Below are 21553 nucleotides of genomic sequence, written 5' to 3'. Positions count from 1 at the left end.
GGGGCTGTCTTTGAAACAGGCCAGAGTGAGAGGCCTTATCCATGGTATTATGAATGAATAATGGATACTTTTATTCTAGATTGGAGATCGTAGGTGCCTCCTGAGTTCAGTTCCTTACTACAGTATTTGGATAAGATGATCCATTCTGTCTTGTCTTCCTTACATAATTGTTAGGGAGCCCGGATGGTACAAATTCTAACATGCTCCATCAGGAGTGAATAAAGCTGACTCTAAAGCTTGACTGTGCCTCTCCGCTTTATCAGTTGTTCTTTCCTAAGTAGGTAGCTGCAAAGAGATATACCCTGGTAAATCACCACTTCGCCTCAGGGCATGCTTCTGTAATTGCTGAGCTAACCCATGTGCTGTCCTTTACATTCAGGAAGGCATTCTGCAGTTTCCAGGTGGTGATGAAGTAGCATGACAGTTGAGTAAATGAGGAAAACTGTTGAATTAGTTAAATCACTCTAACAGGGCTCACAGACTTTCTTCATAGGGAAAGTCATCTTCTGTGTCTTGGAACTATCCTTAATTATAACAAATGTAAGATGTTTGAATACTTAAGTAATCTGTGTTAAGGCAATGAAGGAAGGTGGAGCATCGTTGTAGGAGCTAGACTCAAGTGACCTACAAAGAGTAGAAAGAACAGTAACCAGCTATGGCCTGGGACCATACATAGTTCAACCATCATGAAGTCATTTATTTGCAGAATAAATTAGTAAGCCTGGGAGATGCGTAATTTATCTTGGAAAACTTTTTTTCAAAATTGGTCAAGGTTAAGGATAAAACACAAACCTATTTCAATGACGTCAAGTTCATGTTTGTGAAACACCTGATTTTCAGATGGAAAGGACAGTTTAAAAACAGATTTTAAATGTAATCTGTGGGCCTAAACATGTATCTGTATTATCATTACACTGTAGAGGGTGGCAGCATATTGTGTATACGGAATTAGGTTTGTCTGGCTTCTGTGAGGCCCCAGTCAGCCTGAGCCACTCCCAGTCTGTGCCTGGTGTCCTGTCATAAAGACTGATAGTGTTCACTTTCACTCACAAGCGTCCTGGCGGGCTACGGTATTTGTCACAGCATTCCTGAAACTCACAAGCTCACCTTGTGCATTTGAAATAATTTGATTTCCAGAAGTTACATTTGCATGTTTCTTCAGAGGAATATGAATCGAGTGAGGCTCACCTATCATGGGTACTAGGTGGCCTGGTGAGAGTTTTCTGGATTCTCTTTAGAATCCGAAAGACTCTGGAGACGGGAAACCCTGGAAAGGGCCGTGCACCGAGGGGTTAGAAGGAGGAAGCCTTTCCTGCTCTCACTAGGAATGATCACACTGGCTTCTTGGCGGATGATCCCTGGAGTTGTAATAAAGTTTTCCCAAAGTTTTAAGAGCTCAAAACTTTTCCCAAAGTTTTAAGAGCTCTCTGTTGGACCTGGGTTTGAGTTCCAATCAGCCATTTCCAGGTCATGTCACTTTAGGAGGGTTGCTTTTATGACGGTGCAGTTTCATCTATGAAATGGCAATAATGATAGTGCTGATCACGGGAGGGGCAATTTGAAGATTAAATGAGATTAAGTGTAATGGTGTCCAAGCTTAGTGTGTGATACATGGAAAGCGTTTAATAAATGTTAATTCTCAATAGTACTAGATGGATAAATTTTGCTTTTGTTTACACAGAAAAAAGCAGCCATTTGCACCACTAGTCATGAAAGGCAACATATTAGATCTTTTACAAAGTGTTTTCAGTGTCTGTGACCAGCCATTCCAACTACTAATTTTGGATATGCGCTTCTACAGATCCTGCCAAGCTTTTCCTTGTTGACCGCTCCTTGTATGGGAAAGAAGACAATGACACACTGGTCCGCTGTCCTCTCACAGACCCAGAAGTGACCAGTTATTCCCTCAAGGGGTGCCAGGGGAAGCCTCTTCCCAAGGACTTGAGGTTTGTTCCTGACCCCAAGGCTGGCATCATGATCAAAAGTGTGAAACGCGCCTACCATCGGCTCTGTCTGCATTGTTCCGCGGACCAGGAGGGCAAGTCAGTGCTGTCGGACAAATTCATCCTGAAAGTGAGGCCAGGTACTGGCTGTTTCTTATCTGCTTCTGGGAGTTGAGAACTCACTCATCTAAAGAAGACTTCTCTTTTCGTTGGTCCACCTTAGTGTAGTCAGTCAGGGAGCTGGCTCTTCATAGTTCCCCCAGCTTCAAAAAATGTCATCTGCTTTTGAGTTTGTTTATTTCATGGTCCTGACCCTGTGTGGCGGTTCCACAACTGCCTCTCATAGAGGCGAATGTATCTGCCATCGATTGGCATTTAGACTGGACTGACTTAAGTCAGCCCAAAGTTTCATAACTGCATCAAGTATTCCTTCCAAGAGAAACCCATTGGGCAGCTTCAGTTGTGTTGGTTGAAAAGATTAGCATGCAGATGATTCATTCTTTGATTTACTATTGACATGTGAATTGGCTTTCCCTTCAGCTGATCAATTGCAATGCATTCTCAAACTGTTTGAGATCTGAGAAGGAAAATTCCAGTTGACTGTGGAACTAGTTATTGTTGTGCCATTATGTAGAATATTTCGTTAGCTGGAAGATAATCTAGGTTTTAAATCTCAGGGATCATCTAATTCAACACCAGCTGACATTCAGCTATTGAGTACAGTTTTTACTAAGGCTTTTGAAAAAGTATACTTATTGAAATTAGGGAAAATTTGATTATTTAAAGCCTGGGATTTCCAGAAGTGAGCAGGGTAGGATTTGCATGAGAAAGATGCCTGTTTGCTTGAAAGAATATAAGTAGTCGTTGGTCACATCCTCATGACACCATCAAGGTTGTCTGAAGTAAAGATTAAAGCAGCTTCCCTATGCTAGGGCTTCTCTTGGTTTTGAAAAAGCATTTTCCAGAAGCATTATAATCTCACAGTGGGCATTTCTGTTATTTTCACTCAACGTACTTGAAGGAGGCATGATTTAATTGCTGATACCTTCAGATATGCAAGTTGTACAGATAGGTTAGCACCATGCTTTGTATTTTATTTAAAAGATGACAAAGTAAGCTGTACACATTTGAGGAGAAATGGTAAATCAAAATTTCATGCTATAATACAACAAATTATTTGAGGGGCCACATTTCTTTTCATTCTAGCCTTCAAAGCTGTGCCTGTTGTGTCTGTTTCCAAAGCAAGCTATCTTCTTAGGGAAGGGGAAGAATTCACAGTGACATGCACAATAAAAGATGTGTCTAGTTCTGTGTACTCAACGTGGAAAAGAGAAAACAGTCAGGTGAGTGAATTGCTTCATTCTTCTCAACATATTGTTCTGTCTCTGTGGGAGATGATAAGGTTTCTCTTTAAGAAAGGTCTGTCCTGGAACTACCTCGATTAGTGTAGTGGATTGTCTGGGAGAGAGTTGGGATTGCATATTTCCCCCTTTCATACCTCCACATGGAGATATATACATTTATTATTAGTAACAAATTAATTTTATACATTTATTTTGAGAAACTTGAGGGAACTTCAGATTCATGTTATTACTTCATGCTGTTTCTTTGAAAAACTCTGTTAGGGACTTAAAAAACATGGTTAACTTCATGAATACTTTGATTTAAACTATTTTGATACTGTTTAGGCCAGGCTATTTAAAATATTGAAAAGCGTTGCCACTTCCATACTTAAAAAGAATAGACAGTCTCAGATATTCACCAGAAAACTGTATTTTCTTTCTCTTCCTCTTCCTCCTCCTGCCCCATATTCAACATCGGCAATTTTATACCTGTTTAAAAAACTCTTTGCTAAACAAATAACCATGGTGATTACCATAATGCAAAGACATTGTGATAATATTCATGTAGACCTGTGATGGATGATATCTTGCTAAATGAAGCCTGCCATTGACTGGAAGAATGGATTGTACTGTAGACTATTCTTTCAAACCAATGACTCAGAGAAACATTTTAGTTTTTGTATCATATAATGTAATAAAAACAATAGCTTAGGTATGGATTTTTGGCTAACCTTACAGAATACAATCCCATATTAATTGGCTTTCTATAATCCTTGATTTCAGATGAGAGAACAATTTAGACTGGGTGTGCATTTGAGCCTCTGTATAACTTGAACATTACCCTTTTTTGAGATGAGAAATTAAATTGCCCCAGGCAGTTTTGTTCTGAACCATTTTTCCCAGGAGCCCTGCATGCCATTCCCAATTAATCCACTGGTGTTGGTAGATAAGACTTCAGTGTTAGGAGCTCTTTGGGGAAATCCCAGTGTGCACCTCCAAGGGTTAAGGAAAACCAAATCACGTGCAAACAATATGTAATGTGTGACTTGCAGATGGGGCTCATGGCTGTCTGCCAAGTTTCATCCATGAATCTTTTATTGATATCTTTTGGCTTAATTTGGAATACTATTAGCACTATCAAATTATTCAAAAATCCATAATATTTTATTCTGACCCTTTGGAATAAGTTTAACTCACAATGTAATTTAGGGTAAAATGACTTTTTAGCATTGTTGCCATTGTTTGTTTCAGCGCAGGGGAATCTTGGAGTTTGTTCAATACTGTTAATCTTGGTTGGTTAGCTTTCTTAATGCCTCTAAACCCTCGCATTTTTACTTACTTATAATCAGAATCTTTGACAGTATCCTAAGTTATGGGCTTTGGGTTTGGATGTTCAGGCTGCATCTCTTGTGACTGCACTATTCCTTTGGGCGCTGACAAGTTCAGTGTTCCTGTTTGAGTTCTGCTGTGGACTCTTGGGCTCTTGAAAGAACTAGAAGGAAGATACCTTAAATCGAGACTTTAGTATGTTATCTGTCCATTGTCACTCTGCCTTTGTAGAGAAGTCTGTAAAACTATGAACTGGGAAAAGCCAGTTTGAAAATGTTGCTTCACCTTGCTTTTACATCTTCTTGACAATTGATCTTATGCTGTGAAATGGTACATTTCTGCCAGTTATTAGAAGACTCTCTTAGAAGGGGGTAGTAGGAAATCTACAAAGTGTTACACACTGGAAAAGTCTTTAAAGATAGTTTTGTTCCCAAATACCCTTTTAGAAACAAAAGTCAAGCCTAGTGATGCTCTTGACTTACCTAAGATCTCACAATTAGTTAACAGCAAAGCAGGTTTCTGTTCTTTTTAAAAAGTTTGAAACATTCAGCTTCAGCAGTCAACTTTTATGTGTGGTTACTTCAATGTAAAAATATTTGTACAACCATAATAACATTAAAAAATAGGTATAATCCCACCATCATAGATAGCAATGCTGTGTAATAGAAATATATGAACCTTATATGTAATTTTAAATTTTCTAGTAGGCACATTACCAAAAAAAAGGTAAAATTGATTTTAATAATATATTTTATTTGACCCAGTGTGTCCAAAATATTATTCCATAATGTAATGAACATAAAAATTATTAATGAGATGTTTTACATTTTTTTTAATACTAAGGCTTCAACATCCAGGACATATTTTATATTTACAGCACAACTTACTTTGGACTACCAGATTTCAACTGCTCAGTAGTCCCAAGTGTCTAGTCCTTATAAACGCTATATAGTCTGCATTTTTTCATATTTTTTTATCTTTTCCCCTATGCATATATATTATCACATGATTGCAATTTTAAGGTACATTCAATTTGTGCTTTTTAAATAGGTAAACACCTCTCTTACAGTCATAATGCTATACTTGATATACATTTAGGTCGTTTCTGAGTTTTTACCACAACCAACATGTTGGAGCTTTTATTTTCTGTTGTGCAATTTCCTCAAGTTAAATTTGCTGGAGTTGATCAGAGGGTATGAACATCCTGGCACGCTCCTTTCCAGAAGGATTTTTCTGATTTATAATACTGTCAGATGCTTTATTAGGTTTACCAAAGCCTCGCCAAGGAATCACTCTTGGTCTCATTCCATGTCAATATTAACTCCTTTTACTTTACTTAGTTGTTTTTTTTTTTTTTTTTCTCATTGTGATAGGAGTGTGTGTACATTACAGAAAATTTGGAAGATGCAGAAAGCTATATTTGACTTTCTTTAATCTTTTCAGAAAGCTGTTGTAGCTTATGTTATGGTTTCCCCCATGACTTTTTAAATACGAGAAATCTCTCCATGTCTCGTCTGCAGACAAATAATGAGTGAGATGGTGTTATCACAAGGGTAAATGCACAACCTTTTCTTTTCAGCTCATGCTCAAATAATTTGGGCCTTGTTCTTAGATGTCTGTTATACCTTGAAACTCCCATCAGTGGTTCACAAGATTCTGCTGGGTGAGAACTGCAGGATGAGTTTCCAAGCTAGTTGTTAATATTGTGATTCTGTTTTCATTCTTGCAAATAATAAATTTTAACAAAATAGAACATTATTGTTATTAGCAGTGTGTTTGCTCTCAGTTGTTGGGACATAGAGTAGAAAAAGATATAACAGGACATGACAAAAATATGTTGACTCATATTACAAAATATCAGTATCCCATAATATTTCATATATAGCAACTTTTAAAATTTAACATTGCATAGAATTTGGAATTATACATACTAGGGTTAAGAAATGAATTTTCATTTTTTTCCCAATCATTAATAATGACTGTCTTTCAATATAATCCTGTAATATGAAGTGTTCCAATGACAGACTTGTCATGACGCTTTATTATTCTTACTTAAGTAGTGTATAATGAAAGCTAATATGGAGAAGTTAATTGCTGCTATTTTTAATTTATCTAGGAAAGATTCTGAATATAAATTATATGGTAATCTTTATTTTTTTTTCTCCTTTTCTGAAACCAGCAGACTAAACTACAGGAGAAATATAATAGCTGGCATCACGGTGACTTCAATTATGAACGTCAGGCAACGTTGACTATCAGTTCAGCGAGAGTTAATGATTCTGGAGTGTTCATGTGTTATGCCAATAATACTTTTGGATCAGCAAATGTCACAACAACCTTGGAAGTAGTAGGTAAATACCTCTATGGGAATGTTTAAATTACTGGCAGTAGTGAAAGAAGAAATTACTAGATAGTTTCCTTTTTATGTAAATGGAATGTTGAACAGATTCTTAGAATTTTGTTATCACTGAATGAATGAATGAAAATTATTGTAGCCTCTTGCAATGAAAGCACAAAACCAAATTCTACCAGTTTATTGGAGGAAAGTGGAAAGCTGTTACTAAAATTGTTCAAACCTATTATTCTCTGTGCACCCCACCCTCCTTTCCCCACCAAACAAACAAAAGTTGAGGTTTTTCAAAAAAGCTAGTGCTCGCTGAATGACTTGAGTTTGGAAACGGATGTAGAATTTATCAAGGATCACAAATGCTTAGAGCCTGAAGTATTTCTCTGAAACTTTTGGTAGGGGCTCTGCCCCTTGATTTATTGTTTTGCCACTCATCAGCTCTAGTTCCTTGTAGTAAGGACTGAATTGGACTATTCCTCCCTAGAATGCCCTACCTCCTTATCTCACCTGTTCTCTAAGCATAAAGGTAATAGCATAAACCTTCAGGAAGGAGTGACATTGGGACACAGGTCATTGGTTCTACAAAGCATAAACTACAACATGGTAATCTGTCCCCGGGCCCCATCATATCTGGTATGCACAATTGGTTTAGCCTTATCTTCTCTACTCTAGAAATTTCACTAAATATTTATTTTCTAGTTAAAGAGAGCAGAGCATAGTCAGTTTCTTCATGCTTTTGATTTACTGAGATTAATAAGTATTTTTAAATTACTTTGTTTACAATTTTTTTTCCTTTTGAGTATTGTTTGAATTTAATCCATTTTTCTGTCTTTTTAGTACAGCCATGTTCCTAGTGCTTGACTTTCATTAAATGCTTCTAGGGTGGCAAAATTCTTTATCAAAAACAATAATAAAGTGATGCAGTATTTGTTTTCATCTCTTTCCTCGCCTCACCAAATTTCTTCAATAATTTATGTGGCAGTATTAAAGCTTTATGATTATCCCACAATAATCTCGTAAAATTTTGGCATTTCTGCCCATGTTATAATGGACAGTTTCTCCCTAGACTGAACATGGAAAAGATACTTTACTTGCAATTATAGTCAGCACACAGAAAGTGTACTACTTTGTTCCTAAACATGATTGTGAACCATTTATTAATTTGAATAGAAGGCTATGCTTTTAAAATATTAAACTCCATAAGCACTAATTTGCTAAGTTGATTAGGGAGCATGTTGATATATCAGCTTCAGCTCCAGAAAGCAATTAGTAAGGATGTTTTGAGAACATTGTTGTATGTAATCGGATTTTTAAAATCCATTCATCACTTTCCAAGAATTATCACTGTATGACTGGAAGGACTTGTGGCTGTGAAACCTGAATCTGGTTTTGTATTGTTTTGAGAATGGGTTGGGGTGGAACAGGAACAGGAGGAGACAAAGAGAAAAGTAATTTTTTAGTGGCTAGGAGGAGGATTTGGATCCATCATGGAGTGATGAAGAGAACAAGGCTTTGGGATCACTCTTTTTTTAAGAAATAATTGTTTTAATTATATATTTTTAAGATACACAACATGATGTTATGGGGTACATATAGATAGTAAAAAGATTACTGTAGTGAAGCAAATTAACATATTCATCATCTCACAAAGTTACCCTTTCTTTGTTTTTGGTTTTGTGATAAGAGCTGTTAACATTTTACCTGGTTTTGAATTGGGGGCTCTGCCTGTAATCCCAGCACTTTGAGAGGCTGAGGCGGGCAGATCTCTTGAGCCCAGGAGTTTGAAACCAGCCTGGGCAACATGGGATTTCTACCAAAAATACAAAACCCAAATTTCAATGGGTTACAAACCCCATTTCTACCAAAAATACAAAAATTAGCCAGGCGTGGTGACACATGCCTGAGTTGCAGCTACTTGGGAGGCTGAGGCAGGAGGATTGCTTGAACTCAGGAGGTCGAGGCTTTAGTGAGCTGTGATTGTGCCACTGTGCTCCGGCCTGGGCAACAGAGGGATACCCTGTTTCAAACAAAACAAAACAAAAAAACAAAAGACTAAGTGTCACAATTATTAAGTAAAAGGTATGCTAAAGTACTTAAAGCAGTTCTTAGGACATAGTAAGCACATAAATGGTGGCCACAAAGATAATGTTAGCAATTACTTTATTGCTTTCTTTTTCAAGATCTTTTTAATATTATTATATAACCTTTTCTAAGGACTCCATTACTTATTTAACTAGTTCTCTGTTTTGCCAGTTTAAAAATTATAATAGTGTATGATAGTGTAAATAGCACTTTTTTTTTTTTTTTGGCCTATAGCTATCTATCTCATTTTAGGAAGAGTTCTCATATGGAAATTACAAGATTTAATCAAGGAATAGATAATTTTAAAAAATCTATATTGCTAAATGCTTCCTAAAAGAATTGTGCCAATTTACAGTGTGTAATTCAGCATGCTACTTTTACCACACTGGCAAAATTATTGAGTTTAGTTAAAATTAGTTTTGCTATTTTTAATAAGTGAAAAGTGATGTCTTATTTTAATTACTAGTTTAGCTAAACATTTTTTCTACATTTTATTCTCCTCTTTTTCCTGTTACATTATTTTACTATATAGACATTTAAAAATATTTATAGATTTAAATTTGTCTTTTATGATGTTTTTCTTCTGTTGCTTCTAAAATGCCTAGAAAACTGCCCCCTCTGTAGAAGTTTCATAGGAGTCAATTCTGTTATTTAGTTAAAAATATCATTTTATTGTTAAAATGCTCTTTGATTTATCTGTGATATATGGTAAGAAGACCTAAGGTTATTTTTCTTCAAATACTAAAGAACATTCTTTGAACATTTTTATTAAACATTAGGGGTCCCTTTTTTCCCCTTGATTTATGATACCTTATCACATATACAATTATGTTGGGTCTGTGTATGAACTCTCTATTTATTCCAAATATTTTTTAACCTAATAAACATCAAGACTAGTAGATTTAGAAGACTTTTAAGATGGTAACAATCTTTAAGAGGATTGCTTAAGAGACGGAGATGGGAGAATCAGTATTTCAAATGTGTATCCTTTCTCACTTGTGACAGTGATTCTACAAGAGCAGAATAAAATGGAAAACGGCTAGTTAAAATGCTCTTACTGCCAATTAATACTGGAAATCAATCAATTATCTTTATAATTCCAAGGTGAGGTTCTGTTTTTTTGTCCAGTAGTTGTAGGTAATGGTTTCTTTCTGTCTTATTTCATTCTAATTAGATAAAGGATTCATTAATATCTTCCCCATGATAAACACTACACTATTTGTAAACGATGGAGAAAATGTAGATTTGATTGTTGAATATGAGGCATTCCCCAAACCTGAACACCAGCAGTGGATCTATATGAACAGAACCTTCACTGATAAATGGGAAGATTATCCCAAGTCTGAGAATGAAAGTAATATCAGGTAAGAAACAGACCTTGCCCTAGGGGATTACACATTACCCCCTTTTCCACTGGGCTTATCAGATTATTTCTGTAACCCGTAAATCCACAAGAAGATACCTGGTAAAGAAGAAATTCTGGGGCTGCTTCCTGTGTCCTCATCCTAGTATTCCATTTTGTTGTGTGTTTAGAGCATACACATGTGTGCACACACACACACACCTGTGGGCCTCAGTTTTCTCACTTGTAAAATGGAAGACAGTTTTCTAGAGATCTGAGCTTAGCTCAAAGCAGTAACTGGCATGTACTCGGGATACAGCAAGTCTCTTCAGAGAAAAAGGGAAGTTAATACTTATAATTGTTTCTTAAAGCTCTAAGAAAACTAAGAGCCAAATAGCTTCGCTTCAGGCAATGAACCCGTGTTCTTTTACATTAGACCTCTCATTTGATCCTCAAAACATTATAGTAAAAATAGTAGCAATAGTAATACTTCAGGTAAGACATAAGTGCTTTTTTCTGAAGCATGGTTCTAAGTACTTTACATATATTCACCCACTGACCTGAAGCCTCACAGACATTGTGAGTAGGCATTCTTATTTCCCACCATTTTTATAGAAGAGGAGACAGAGGTACAGAGGGGTGAGGTAATTTGACCAAGACGGAATGGCTAATAAGGGCTAAGTACCTGGATAGGGTTTTGCTCTCTTTTTCCAGTCAGGACTGTTGACTGTTGGAAAAATATGGGTGAGAGATGATAGCGTCCCGGGCCAAGGGCTAAAGGTTGGAGGGAAGAGGATAGATTTGGGAGGTCTCCGGGTGATTGAGAGGGCAGGAGAGGCAGGGAGGAGTTGAAGATGGCTTTAGGTTGGGTGGTGAGAGACCATCCCATTCAAGGAGAGGAGGAGGAGGCAGAGGGGCAAATTTCTGAGGAAAGACAGTGACTTCAGTTTGCGGTTTGTTGGATTTCAGATTGATAGTGGGATCTTGAGTGGGATTGTTCATGTAGGAAGTATATTAGGTCAAACGCCCTAGAAGCAGAGCCTGAGACAGGGATTCTGAGACAAGTGACTTATGCAGGGAGAGAGAGACTGACCAGGGAGTAGGGGAGGAGGGGTGGGGGGGAAGGGAGGCAAATAAGGATGTGGCTCAGATGACCCCAAACCTCAGTCTTATCCAGGAGCTGAGCGGGGCTTTTGCACCTCTCTGGCTGTCAGTCACTTACTGGCTGTAGACCTGGCTGTACAGTCAGCTTCTTCCAAGGACCGCGCAAGGGCAATCCTTGGGAGAAAGCTGCAGTCAAGGGTTTGGGGCCGTGAAAGTAGCTCTGTAGAGGAGACATGGTACAGAGAACCCCGCACTGGAGGTAAAGATGTGAAGCCTGTGGGCCAGCAGCGAGCAGCTCAGTGTGAGAGAGTGGGCTGCCCAGGGAGCTCGCACAGTGTGAGAATCGGAACACCGCCTATGGCAAGTTGGTGTTGTGGCCCATGTGGATCGTGTGTGTCATGGGCTGCCCAGGGTGACACATGTACATCAGAGCCCCTGCCAGTAACCCTGGCAGGATGGTAGGGTGCTCAGTGTACACAGCCCTGTATGGCAGCCTTGCAAGAAGTCAGAAGCTTGAGCAGCAAATACTACCAGGAGCACTGAGAATCTCCGGGGTGGAGGAAAACCAGGAGATGGGGGTGTTGCAAGAAGGAAGGTGAGCAGCGTGGACCTCGCTGAGGGCCCAGAGTGTCTGTATGAGGGCAGTGAGCATGTGCGTGCAGAGCAGGCAAGTTCAGGACACTGGGGAGCAGCCTCCTGCAGCACCATGGGCAGGGGAGGAAGTGGTATGGGGACAGCCCGGAGTGGTGGGGGAAGGGGGAGGTGGTGGGCCAGTGGAGAGACTGCAGCCTCTGTCAGGTTGCCTTTGTGCTTAACTTTCCTCACTCTGTGTTCTCTCACAACAGGCGTTTGTCCCAGATGGAATATGTGTGTGCGTGTGTGTGTATCTGTTAATGTGGATTTTGCTAATATTTACTGAATTAAATGAGTTGTATTTTTCCTCAAACAGGCATAGATTTCCAGGTAGAAACTGAAAAAGACATGCCTTCCAAGGCAGACTATCCACAGGTGATTGATTAATTGTCTTTTCTTTGTAGATACGTAAGTGAACTTCATCTAACCAGATTAAAAGGAACTGAAGGAGGCACTTACACATTCCTAGTGTCCAATTCTGATGTCAATGCTTCCATAGCATTTAATGTTTATGTGAATAGTAAGTAACATGAAGGGCTCCTTATCTTTTAATTCTTTATTCTTTTAAAATTGTGGCTCGTGTTTGTAACAGCTGCAAGGACTCAACTTGGGTTCTATGTAAATAACGTTTCATGATAATCTTGACCTTCACAGAGACTTTGTGGTTTGGTGGTTAGAGTGTGTCAAAAAACCAGTTCCTTGTCCTACATTTCACTGACCACAGGACCTTGTAGAAGTTGCTCAAATTCTGTGTGCTGCCTTTGAAGTAAACAAAGGAGCCATAGAAGTTGACCATAACAGTTGTTTGAGGGAAAATGTATTATTATTGATTGTTGGAATGGGGGGATAGTGGTTGAATAGGAGCTGAATTACTGTATCAGGAAAGAGATGCTATCGAGCCCTGACATGATTTCTTTGTTACAGTGCCATCTCTTTTGAGGCTGTGATGTTATTTGTGTTTAGATTGCTCTTCCACTGAGACAAATGCAATATTGACAGGCCCATGGCTCACTACTGAGTACCATGTGGTATGTGGGAGAAGGTAGCAGATGGTTTAAGATGGGAGATGGGCATGGCCATGGGCATCTGTGGGGTCCCACCCACCCCACTCCTACAGCCCACCACTTCTTAGAGAAATGTCTGCTCTGAAGTTGAGGCCAAGGGAGCCCAATCATGAGCTAGAGCATTTGCCAAGTGCAGGGCTTCTTCCTGGCTCCACTCTGGGCCCTGTGTGCATTTCCAAGGAATGTGCCTGCCACACCATACCTGCTAGGGCAGGGGAGGCCCCCAAAGACTAGGAATTCCAAGGAGTGGCCCAACAAATGACTCTCAGAATTGGTTTTCCTGGGTGTGTGGAGGATGAGGAGACACCTGGAATATTTCATAGAGAAGAGCTTAGGAGCTGGGCACTTTATGTGTGTTGGGCTATAGGGAGTTGTGGGAACAAAGGACTGGGGCCAATTCCTTGTCTTAAAGGAGCTTACTTTCTGTACAAAGTGTTGTGGTTTTGGTTTTTTTTTGTTTTTGAGACAGAGTCTCTTGCTCTGTCTCCCCAGCTGGAGTGCAGTGACATGATCTCGGCTCACTGCAACCTCCACCTCCCAGGTTCAAGTGATTCTCCTGCCGCAGCTTCCTGAGTAGCTGGGAGTATAGGCATGCCACCACACCCAGCTGATTTCTGTATTTTTAATAGAGATGGGGTTTCACCATGTTGGCCAGGATGGTCTTGAACTCCTGACCACAAGTGATCACTTGCTTCGGCCTCCCAAAGTGCTGGGATTATAGGCATGAGCCACCGCTCCCAGCTAGATGTTTTGTTTGTTTGATTTTGAGACAAACATGTTTTTGTTTTCAAACATGTTGACAAACATGTTGAGCCAGCGTCTGTCTCTGTCACCCAGGGTGGAGTGATCATAGCTCACTATATCCTTGTACTCCTGGGCTCAAGAGATCCTCCTGCTTCAGCCTACCAAATAGCTGGGAGTACAGGCATGCACCACCACACACAGCTAATTTTTAAATGTTTTTTAGAGACGGGGATCTTGCTTTGTTGCCTAGACTGGTCTTGTCCTCCTGGACTAAAGCAATCCTTCTGCCTTGTCCTCCCAAAGCACTGGGATTATGGGAGTGAGCCACAATGCTCAACCTGTATGAAGTCATTTTACATAATTGTCTTATTTGATGCTACAGCTCAGGAAAGATGGTAGGGTGGGTGGTGTGAACCATTTATAAATGAAGAAAAGAAATAACTGGACAGATTTTGATTGCTAATCCAGAGTCTTTTGACTATATGAGCATTTCAAAAATTGTGTTTTCTGAATAAGACATTCATACGAGTTTAGATGAAGAAGGTCACATTCATGTAATTAAACACATATCTTTATTACTGGCCTTCCCAGAATCCTAATGTGCTGATGTGACTTTGCCGGAGGGGGCCATGGGATAGGAAGTATATATCCCAAACTTATTTGATCACACAGTTCTCCCTTTTCAAGGGAAACATTAATTATTATCTGAGTTCCAGCAAACAGTTTTGATTACATAGCATTTCACTGGCCCTCAATTCAAGTATCTCTAGATTAATTTCAATGTGAATCAGAAAGTAATAGTATATAGAGGCTGGACGTGGTGGCTCGCACCTGTAATCCCAGCACTTTGGGAGGCCGAAACAGGTGGATAACCTGAGGTTGGGAGTTCGAGACCAGCCTGGCCAACATGGTGAAACCCCTTCTCTACTAAAAATACAAAAATTTAGCTGGGTGTGGTGATGAGTGCATGTGATCCCAGCTACTTGGGAGGCTGAGGCAGGAGAATCACTTGAACCCTGGAGACAGAGGTTGCAGTGAGCTGAGATCGCACCATTGCACTCCAGCCTGGGCGACAGAATGAGAGTCCGTCTCAAAAAAAAAGTTATAGTATACAGAGCTTAGTATATTACCCATGGACAAAATTACTTGCTTCTGAAAAGTCTTAATGTTCATCTCGTTTAAGAGATGACTGGAGGTAAATTCATATCCTTGCAAGCATAATATGCATATTCATACAGAATTTTATTGTGGCTGCTCTTGTGTGATGCATCTCAACCTTTCTATGGTAAAAGGCTTTCTTTTCTAAGATTCCCAATTCATTGTGGATCAATACTTCTTGTAAAATATAGTAAAAACCAATTACTAGAAAAGTGAAATGAAAAAGAACAGCGATATACAAAATACAGGCTCGGGTTTTTCTATGTTTTAGATTCAATAGATATAAAAATTACTCTCTGTCAAATTGTTCCTCCTCAGGGCTTCTTCTGAGTTTCTTATTTATCTCCTATGCACCAGCAACAGCAGACCGTGGGTGGGGCCCACTCCACAGACCTCACTTTGAGAGCTCAGTGGTTGGGAATTTTATAAAGCAAGGTGCTTTGTGTTATCACTGTTTCCCTGGCTTTAAGTCCAAAGGGGCGTTTAGATGTGTCTCTTTTCCTCCTTTTTCATGCTTCCATTTGCCAGTGTGTGGTCTGCCAGTTGGTCATGAGATACTGACCTCAGGAAGGTGTTTCTGACTTTTCTGTGGCAGGGATAAAATTGCTACCATTTTACTTACCAGGCTAATTTGCCATTCCCGCAGTCTCAGTTTTAATCAGTGCTGCTGGTGAACCCATGCCTATTTGAAACTAGATAGGATATGTTGTTAACCTTCCAAAAGGATATCTTCTTGGATTCCCTGTAGGTAGGAGGCCTTTTCTGCATTCTGGAGTGTGGTTCTCTTCATACCCACCCAGCACTTCCTGAGGTCCCACCGTATTTCACTGGATATACAGATGAGGATCATGTTGGTCCTGACCTCAAGTTAAGCTCTTCAGAAAGTCTCTTCCTTGATGTCAGTTTGTTACAAATAGCAAACTGACAAAGGCATTTATTTCACTTACTTAACACGTTGGATTTCTTGATTGCCAAACGTTTGGACAGAGGTAGTAGCATTTACGTTTGAGCTTTAAACTGTCTCTGAGGTATGTCGCAGTTGCTCTTTACAGATATGGTTAGCTGATTTGTTTGTTGATTTTTTAATTGAAAAAAATTTTAGTTAACATTATTATGTGGTGGTATTCTTTTAAATTTTATTTCAATAGTTTTTGGGGAACAGGTGGGTTTTAGTTACATAGATAAGTTCTTTCATGGTGATTTGTGAGATTTTGGTGCATCTATCACCAAGCAGTGTACACTGTACCCATGTATAGTCTTTTATCCCTCACCCTCCTTCCACCCTTCTTCCCAGGTCCCCAGAGTTCATTCTATCATTCTCATGATTTTGCATCCTCATCCCTTAGCTCTTGAGGTAGGATTTTTTTCATGTTAAATTTTAAAATCAAAAGCTAAAATAATTTTACAGTTTTAAACTTAGGATAGTTGTGGCCTTTTTGACATCATGTTAGCTGAGCCAGTTACATATGTAGGTGTACTGTATGGTTTATTTTGTAAATAAGCTCAGCCTCAAGGACAAAAGGGATTGTGTTCTGCAAAAATCAGAATTGATAAAAATCAGAATAATGAATGCATAGTGTTAGTGCCGAAATTCAGCCTACTTTTACTCTGTGACACTAATGCATAATTGCTTAATAGATTCATCTGCAAGAAATGCTAGTGAAATCCTTGATTTGTCCTGGTTAAATGTTTGGCGGTTGAAAAATCTATTTGTTTTGAAAATTCCACATGAAAATTTCAGTATATTGAATGTGGGGAAGGGGCATGTTTTAATTGCTTATATGGTAGACTTTAAAAAAATATTGTGCTCTGACAATTTATGTTAAGAAAACCAGTATATAACAACATGTTAAGCTTAAATGTTCTAATACTCTTTCTAACCTCTCTAATCAAGCCATGATTTACATGGACATGTTGAACTGACTCAGTGACATTTAAGGTGGTTTATAATGGCCAAGAGCTATAACATGGTTGCCATTTTTGAGAACTTCTAGTGGAAACTGATAGGAATTTTCATTAAAAAACAAAGCAAAACCAAAAATTAGTGATTATATCTGCATTGAATTTGCATTACTCTAATTACTTTTGGAATTGCTTATCCAAGATGTGTATAGAAATCAAGTTCTTAGATATGAAATGTTTGATATCCTTCAGTGAAAACGGTGACTTGTTTTTCTTGGAAGTGAAAATCAGGAAAAAAGTAGAGTTTTGAAACCTTACCTCAAAGTGCTTTCTTAATAGGCATTACCCTTTCCAAAATTATTGGAAATACTAGAAAAAATGACATTGCCAAGATGCTATGGGTAGCTTATGCTACTTATTTAGGAACTGATGGCCTCTTTGGTTATATTAAATGTCACACAATGAGGTTTTTTGCCAGATCCAGGACAAATAAAAGGCCAAATATGCACTTTAATCCTAATATATCCATTTGGCCTGTTTTCCCACTCCATCTCGTATTTCTTGAATAAATAACAAACTTTGTAGTGGACTGAAAGGATAATCAGTAAAGTAAATATTTTGTAGGTTTATTTTGGCTTTAATTTTAAATACCCATGTGAATCCCGAAGTAATTTACATAATTGTAGAAATAAATTATGACTGATATGATAAGCCAGTTGTTTTTCAAACCTTTGGAATGATTTTAAGAAGATCCTGTAACCTTAAAGTGGATAGTTCAAAACATGATTTGGTAGCATTTCCAGGGCGGTATTATGCATTTAAAATATGTGGCAAATGGTATTTAGGGATCATAAGTAGATCTCTTTCCCATCTTAAAGGCTTATCCTTTAATGACGATTTCAGCCAGTGCAGTGGGAGTACTGTGATCCTCACGTGGTAGTGACGGGGAGGCAGACATTGAGAACTGAAGGGCTCCCTTTGATCATTAGCCTTACATAGGATGCATTTAATGTTGAGCTAGATTGAAACCCAAATGGCTGCTGAAGTGCACCAAATTAACTCAGAAGTCACCAATTTCACTGAATTTATGGAAGGGTATTAACAGGGAGTTGAGAAACAATTTAAGGAAATGTTAAATAATGTATTATTTCTGAATCACTGCATCATATAATTAACATCCTATCTGTTGTTAGCAATTATTTATAGGTCATACAGTATACCAAAATCAGCCAAAGCAATAAATCACCCAGAATAAGGCCTCTTGATGAGAAAGATCCCCTTTGACCATGTTTGCAAAGTCTGGGCTGCCTTTTAGTATTTTTGGATATAGTTAAATCCAGTTATGGATGGCTAAACCAATTCTAGTGAGAAACTCCTGCAGATAAAGCACATAGCCAACTAGCTTTTGGCCAGCCTACCAGAAGTGATCACAGGTAGACTACTGTCAGTGCATTTGTGTTGCTGTTAAAAAACAAAACAAAACAAAACAAAAACCTGAGGCTGGGTGATTTATAAAGAGAAGCGGTTTATTTGGCTCAGAGTTCTGCAGGCTGTAAGAAACATCTGCTTCTGGTGAGGGCTTCAAGAAGCTTCCACTCGTGGTGGAAGGGGAAGGGGAACAGGCATCACATGGCGAGAGAGAGAGAGAGGAGAAGAAGGGTGCCAGGTTGTTTTTAAAACTCAGATCTCTAGGGAACTAATAGTGCGATAAGTCACTCATTCCCTCTAGGACAGCACCAAGCTAATCATGAAAGAAAGATCTGTCCCCATGACACAGACAACTCCCATCAGGCCCCACCTCCAGTATTCAGGATCAGTTTTTAAACATGAGATTTGAAGGAGACAAATATTCAAACTGTATCACAGACCTGGGAAGCCAGCCATATAGATGACTTCACCTGTTTGCCAGCTCTCCGGGTCACCCACCTGACTGGAATCTCCAAGTACTCTTATCCAGAGTAAAATAATAATGGCAGTCTTGCCTGCAAGGACTGCTCAGATTTGGTCCTTAAGGCCACTGTGCTGTTCAGGAAGATCCTCACAAAAAAGAGCGAAGTTACTAGAACTTCAACTTTTTTGGAAGATGGAAATGTCTTCCCACCACTTAACCTATTAGCTTTTTATTTCCATTTTTTTTAAAAAATGGTAGGACCTTTCAAAAACATGCGTGTCCAAACCATACTTGTGTTAGAGGCCACAAATTTGAAGACTTGCTGTTGATTTTTGCTTGAAAGTCTTTGCTTTTCAGTGTTTTCCCCCATTAGGTGGATTCTATTAGAGTGACTTCCTCTTATATTAAATAATTAGAATTTTTAAACATTAAATAAAGTGCTGAATAGGACTCCTTTCTGATTTATTTACTTGCTTTTGAGAGTTTGCTCTAAGGCTGCAACGGTAACTGGAACATAGCTTGGTTTGTGTGAACATTTGTATACTGCATATGTTTTTAAATTAAAACAATTTTTTCTTATTACAAAAGCATTATGTGAAGGGTAGAACAATTAGAAAATGTAAATAAGTAAAAATAAAAATCATTTTAAGTTTATTTTTACTTTTTATGTTTCTTTACTTTTTATGGATTACCATTACTAATATTATTTATAATATATTCCTCCAGACCATTTTTTTAATAAAAATGAGATCATATTGCTTTATAACCTAGATTTTTGGCGCTGCACAACAAAAGCATTGTGAATGTCTTTCTATAACATCATTTTGGCATCTCAGTGTATGGATCTTTTATAATTTCTCTAGCCCATGCGTGATGCAATTTTGAGACATCCGGGAGTGAGGTGGGACTTTGAAATGATGTGACTGAATTTTAAAAGAAACCCGTCAGATGATTATTTAAAGTTTATAATTATCTTGTTTAATCTCGAACGAGTGACCTTGCTTAAGTGGCTAGAAGTTAATAAGGTTATCATCTGTCGTTATTTTTCATGCTCTGTGTCTTCAATATATGATATGGTAGATATACTGTGCTATCTTTCAGGATAGTTTTAAATTAAGGAATAATTTTCAGATCTTCTTAGTGTGGTAACTAATCTATGTAAAAATCATTGCTTGTCTTTTCACATTAATCTTTTTATAGATAATGTGTGTTCATTTGAGATATCTGACAGTGTTTGAACTCTGTTTTTATTTTCTCTTCCTGAACTTGAAATGAGATTTTGTTCTCAAATTGCTTGGGAATTATGAATGTTGTTTTTGATGTGACACTCTAATATCTCTTTCTCCTTATAAAGAGGATCTCTGTGGAGGCAAGAATTGTTATAGATGTTTAAATTGGAAAAAAAAAAAGATATAATGGCAACCTACTTTTAAAGTAGAACTTGATTCTCTTCTGTTCTGAAAAAATGTAGCAGATGTAGCTCTGAACTAAGCTAAACATCTTCCCCTCCTCAAAGGTTGGTGTCATTACTGTTCCTCCCTATCTCATAAGAAAGTTGGTCTGGTGGATGTGTTGCTAATTTAGGGGCCTTGATGTAAACACTGAACCTGTAAGAAAACCAGGTAACCTGTCTGGATCCATAGCCCTTGGTTGCCCCCGTTTGTGTGGTTTGGCTATTTTTTTATATTGATGGTGGAAAAGCAAGAGAAACAGGTTTAGGTATGTAGCCATATAAACTGCTGGAATTGACTCTAAACTTGGATACATAGACTTTGCTAAAAGCATTGAGTGGCCCCTTTTATATCGTGGAACTTCCACTTTGTGAAGATTTTCTTTTCAATTGAGCCACTTGTTTTTACATCAAATTAGCTTCCTTCATTTACAGATGTATGCAAGGTCACCTGTAATGTAGTGAAATTTAAATTAATCCAAGAATAGGGACTTAATGTTTCCATGGGCATTCTGTCAATACTCGTCTTCTACACTTTTGAATTATGTGGCAAAATGAATTAGCTACTTTTCCAGAGTAGGAAAAAGGAGACTTTGTCCCATGCCTGCACTGCTCGGCAGCAAGCAGAGTGGAATTGTGATGTGTGTACAGGCTTCTTCCCCACGGCTGGGTGATATAGCAACAGTGCTCCTGTAAATTGAACAGTGATTCTGGCTGAAGAAATCTCTGTCCAAGTAGTTTCATCATTTTTCAACATAATCTCGCAATTGGGATATCTTTTTGATTGCTGTTTAGAACAGGGGTTGGTAGAACTATAGTCTGCTGGCCAAAATTGGCCTGTAGCTTGTTTTTGGTTTGTTTTGTTTTTTGCTTTTGAGACAGAGTCTTGCTCTGTCGCCTGAGCTGAAGTACAGTGGCACAATCTTGGCTCACTGCAACCTCCACTTCCCAGGTTCAAGCAGTTCTCCTGCCTCAGCCTCCTGAGTAGCTGGTATTACAGGCACCCGCCACCATGCCTGGCTTGTTTTTGTATTTTTAGTAGAGACAAGGTTTCACCATGTTGGCCAGGCTGGTCTTGAACTCCTGACTTCAAGTGATCCTCCTGCCTTGGCCTCCCAAAGTGCTGGGATTACAGGCGTGAGCCACTGTACCCAGCCTATAACCTGTTTTTGAATGGCTCACAAACTAAGAACGTTATTGAATTTATTTTTGAGTAGTTGA

At 38.6% G+C, this 21553-nt stretch overlaps 1 protein-coding gene across 4 annotated transcripts in view; it reads left to right on the top strand.

The window, feature by feature from the left end:
• Positions 1–21553, top strand: part of KIT (KIT proto-oncogene receptor tyrosine kinase) — an 83365-nt gene that overhangs the window by 39621 nt on the left and 22191 nt on the right. For 3 of the 4 annotated variants that reach the window (XM_025385348.1, XM_025385346.1, XM_025385349.1), the window contains exons 3-7: positions 1802–2083; positions 3150–3286; positions 6798–6966; positions 10219–10408; positions 12528–12643. In XM_025385348.1, coding sequence (XP_025241133.1) covers positions 1802–2083; positions 3150–3286; positions 6798–6966; positions 10219–10408; positions 12528–12643 — 894 coding nt within the window. Of the gene's footprint in view, positions 1–1801; positions 2084–3149; positions 3287–6794; positions 6967–10218; positions 10409–12527; positions 12644–21553 lie in introns of all 4 variants that reach the window. The other variant, XM_025385347.1, reaches the window with a different exon arrangement.

This window comes from Theropithecus gelada, chromosome 5 (assembly GCF_003255815.1).
Source record: "Theropithecus gelada isolate Dixy chromosome 5, Tgel_1.0, whole genome shotgun sequence".
In the NCBI taxonomy this organism is placed as follows: Eukaryota; Metazoa; Chordata; class Mammalia; order Primates; family Cercopithecidae; genus Theropithecus; species Theropithecus gelada.
The sequence above is the reverse complement of the archived record's forward strand: the minus strand, read 5'-3'. Positions and strand labels throughout refer to the sequence as shown.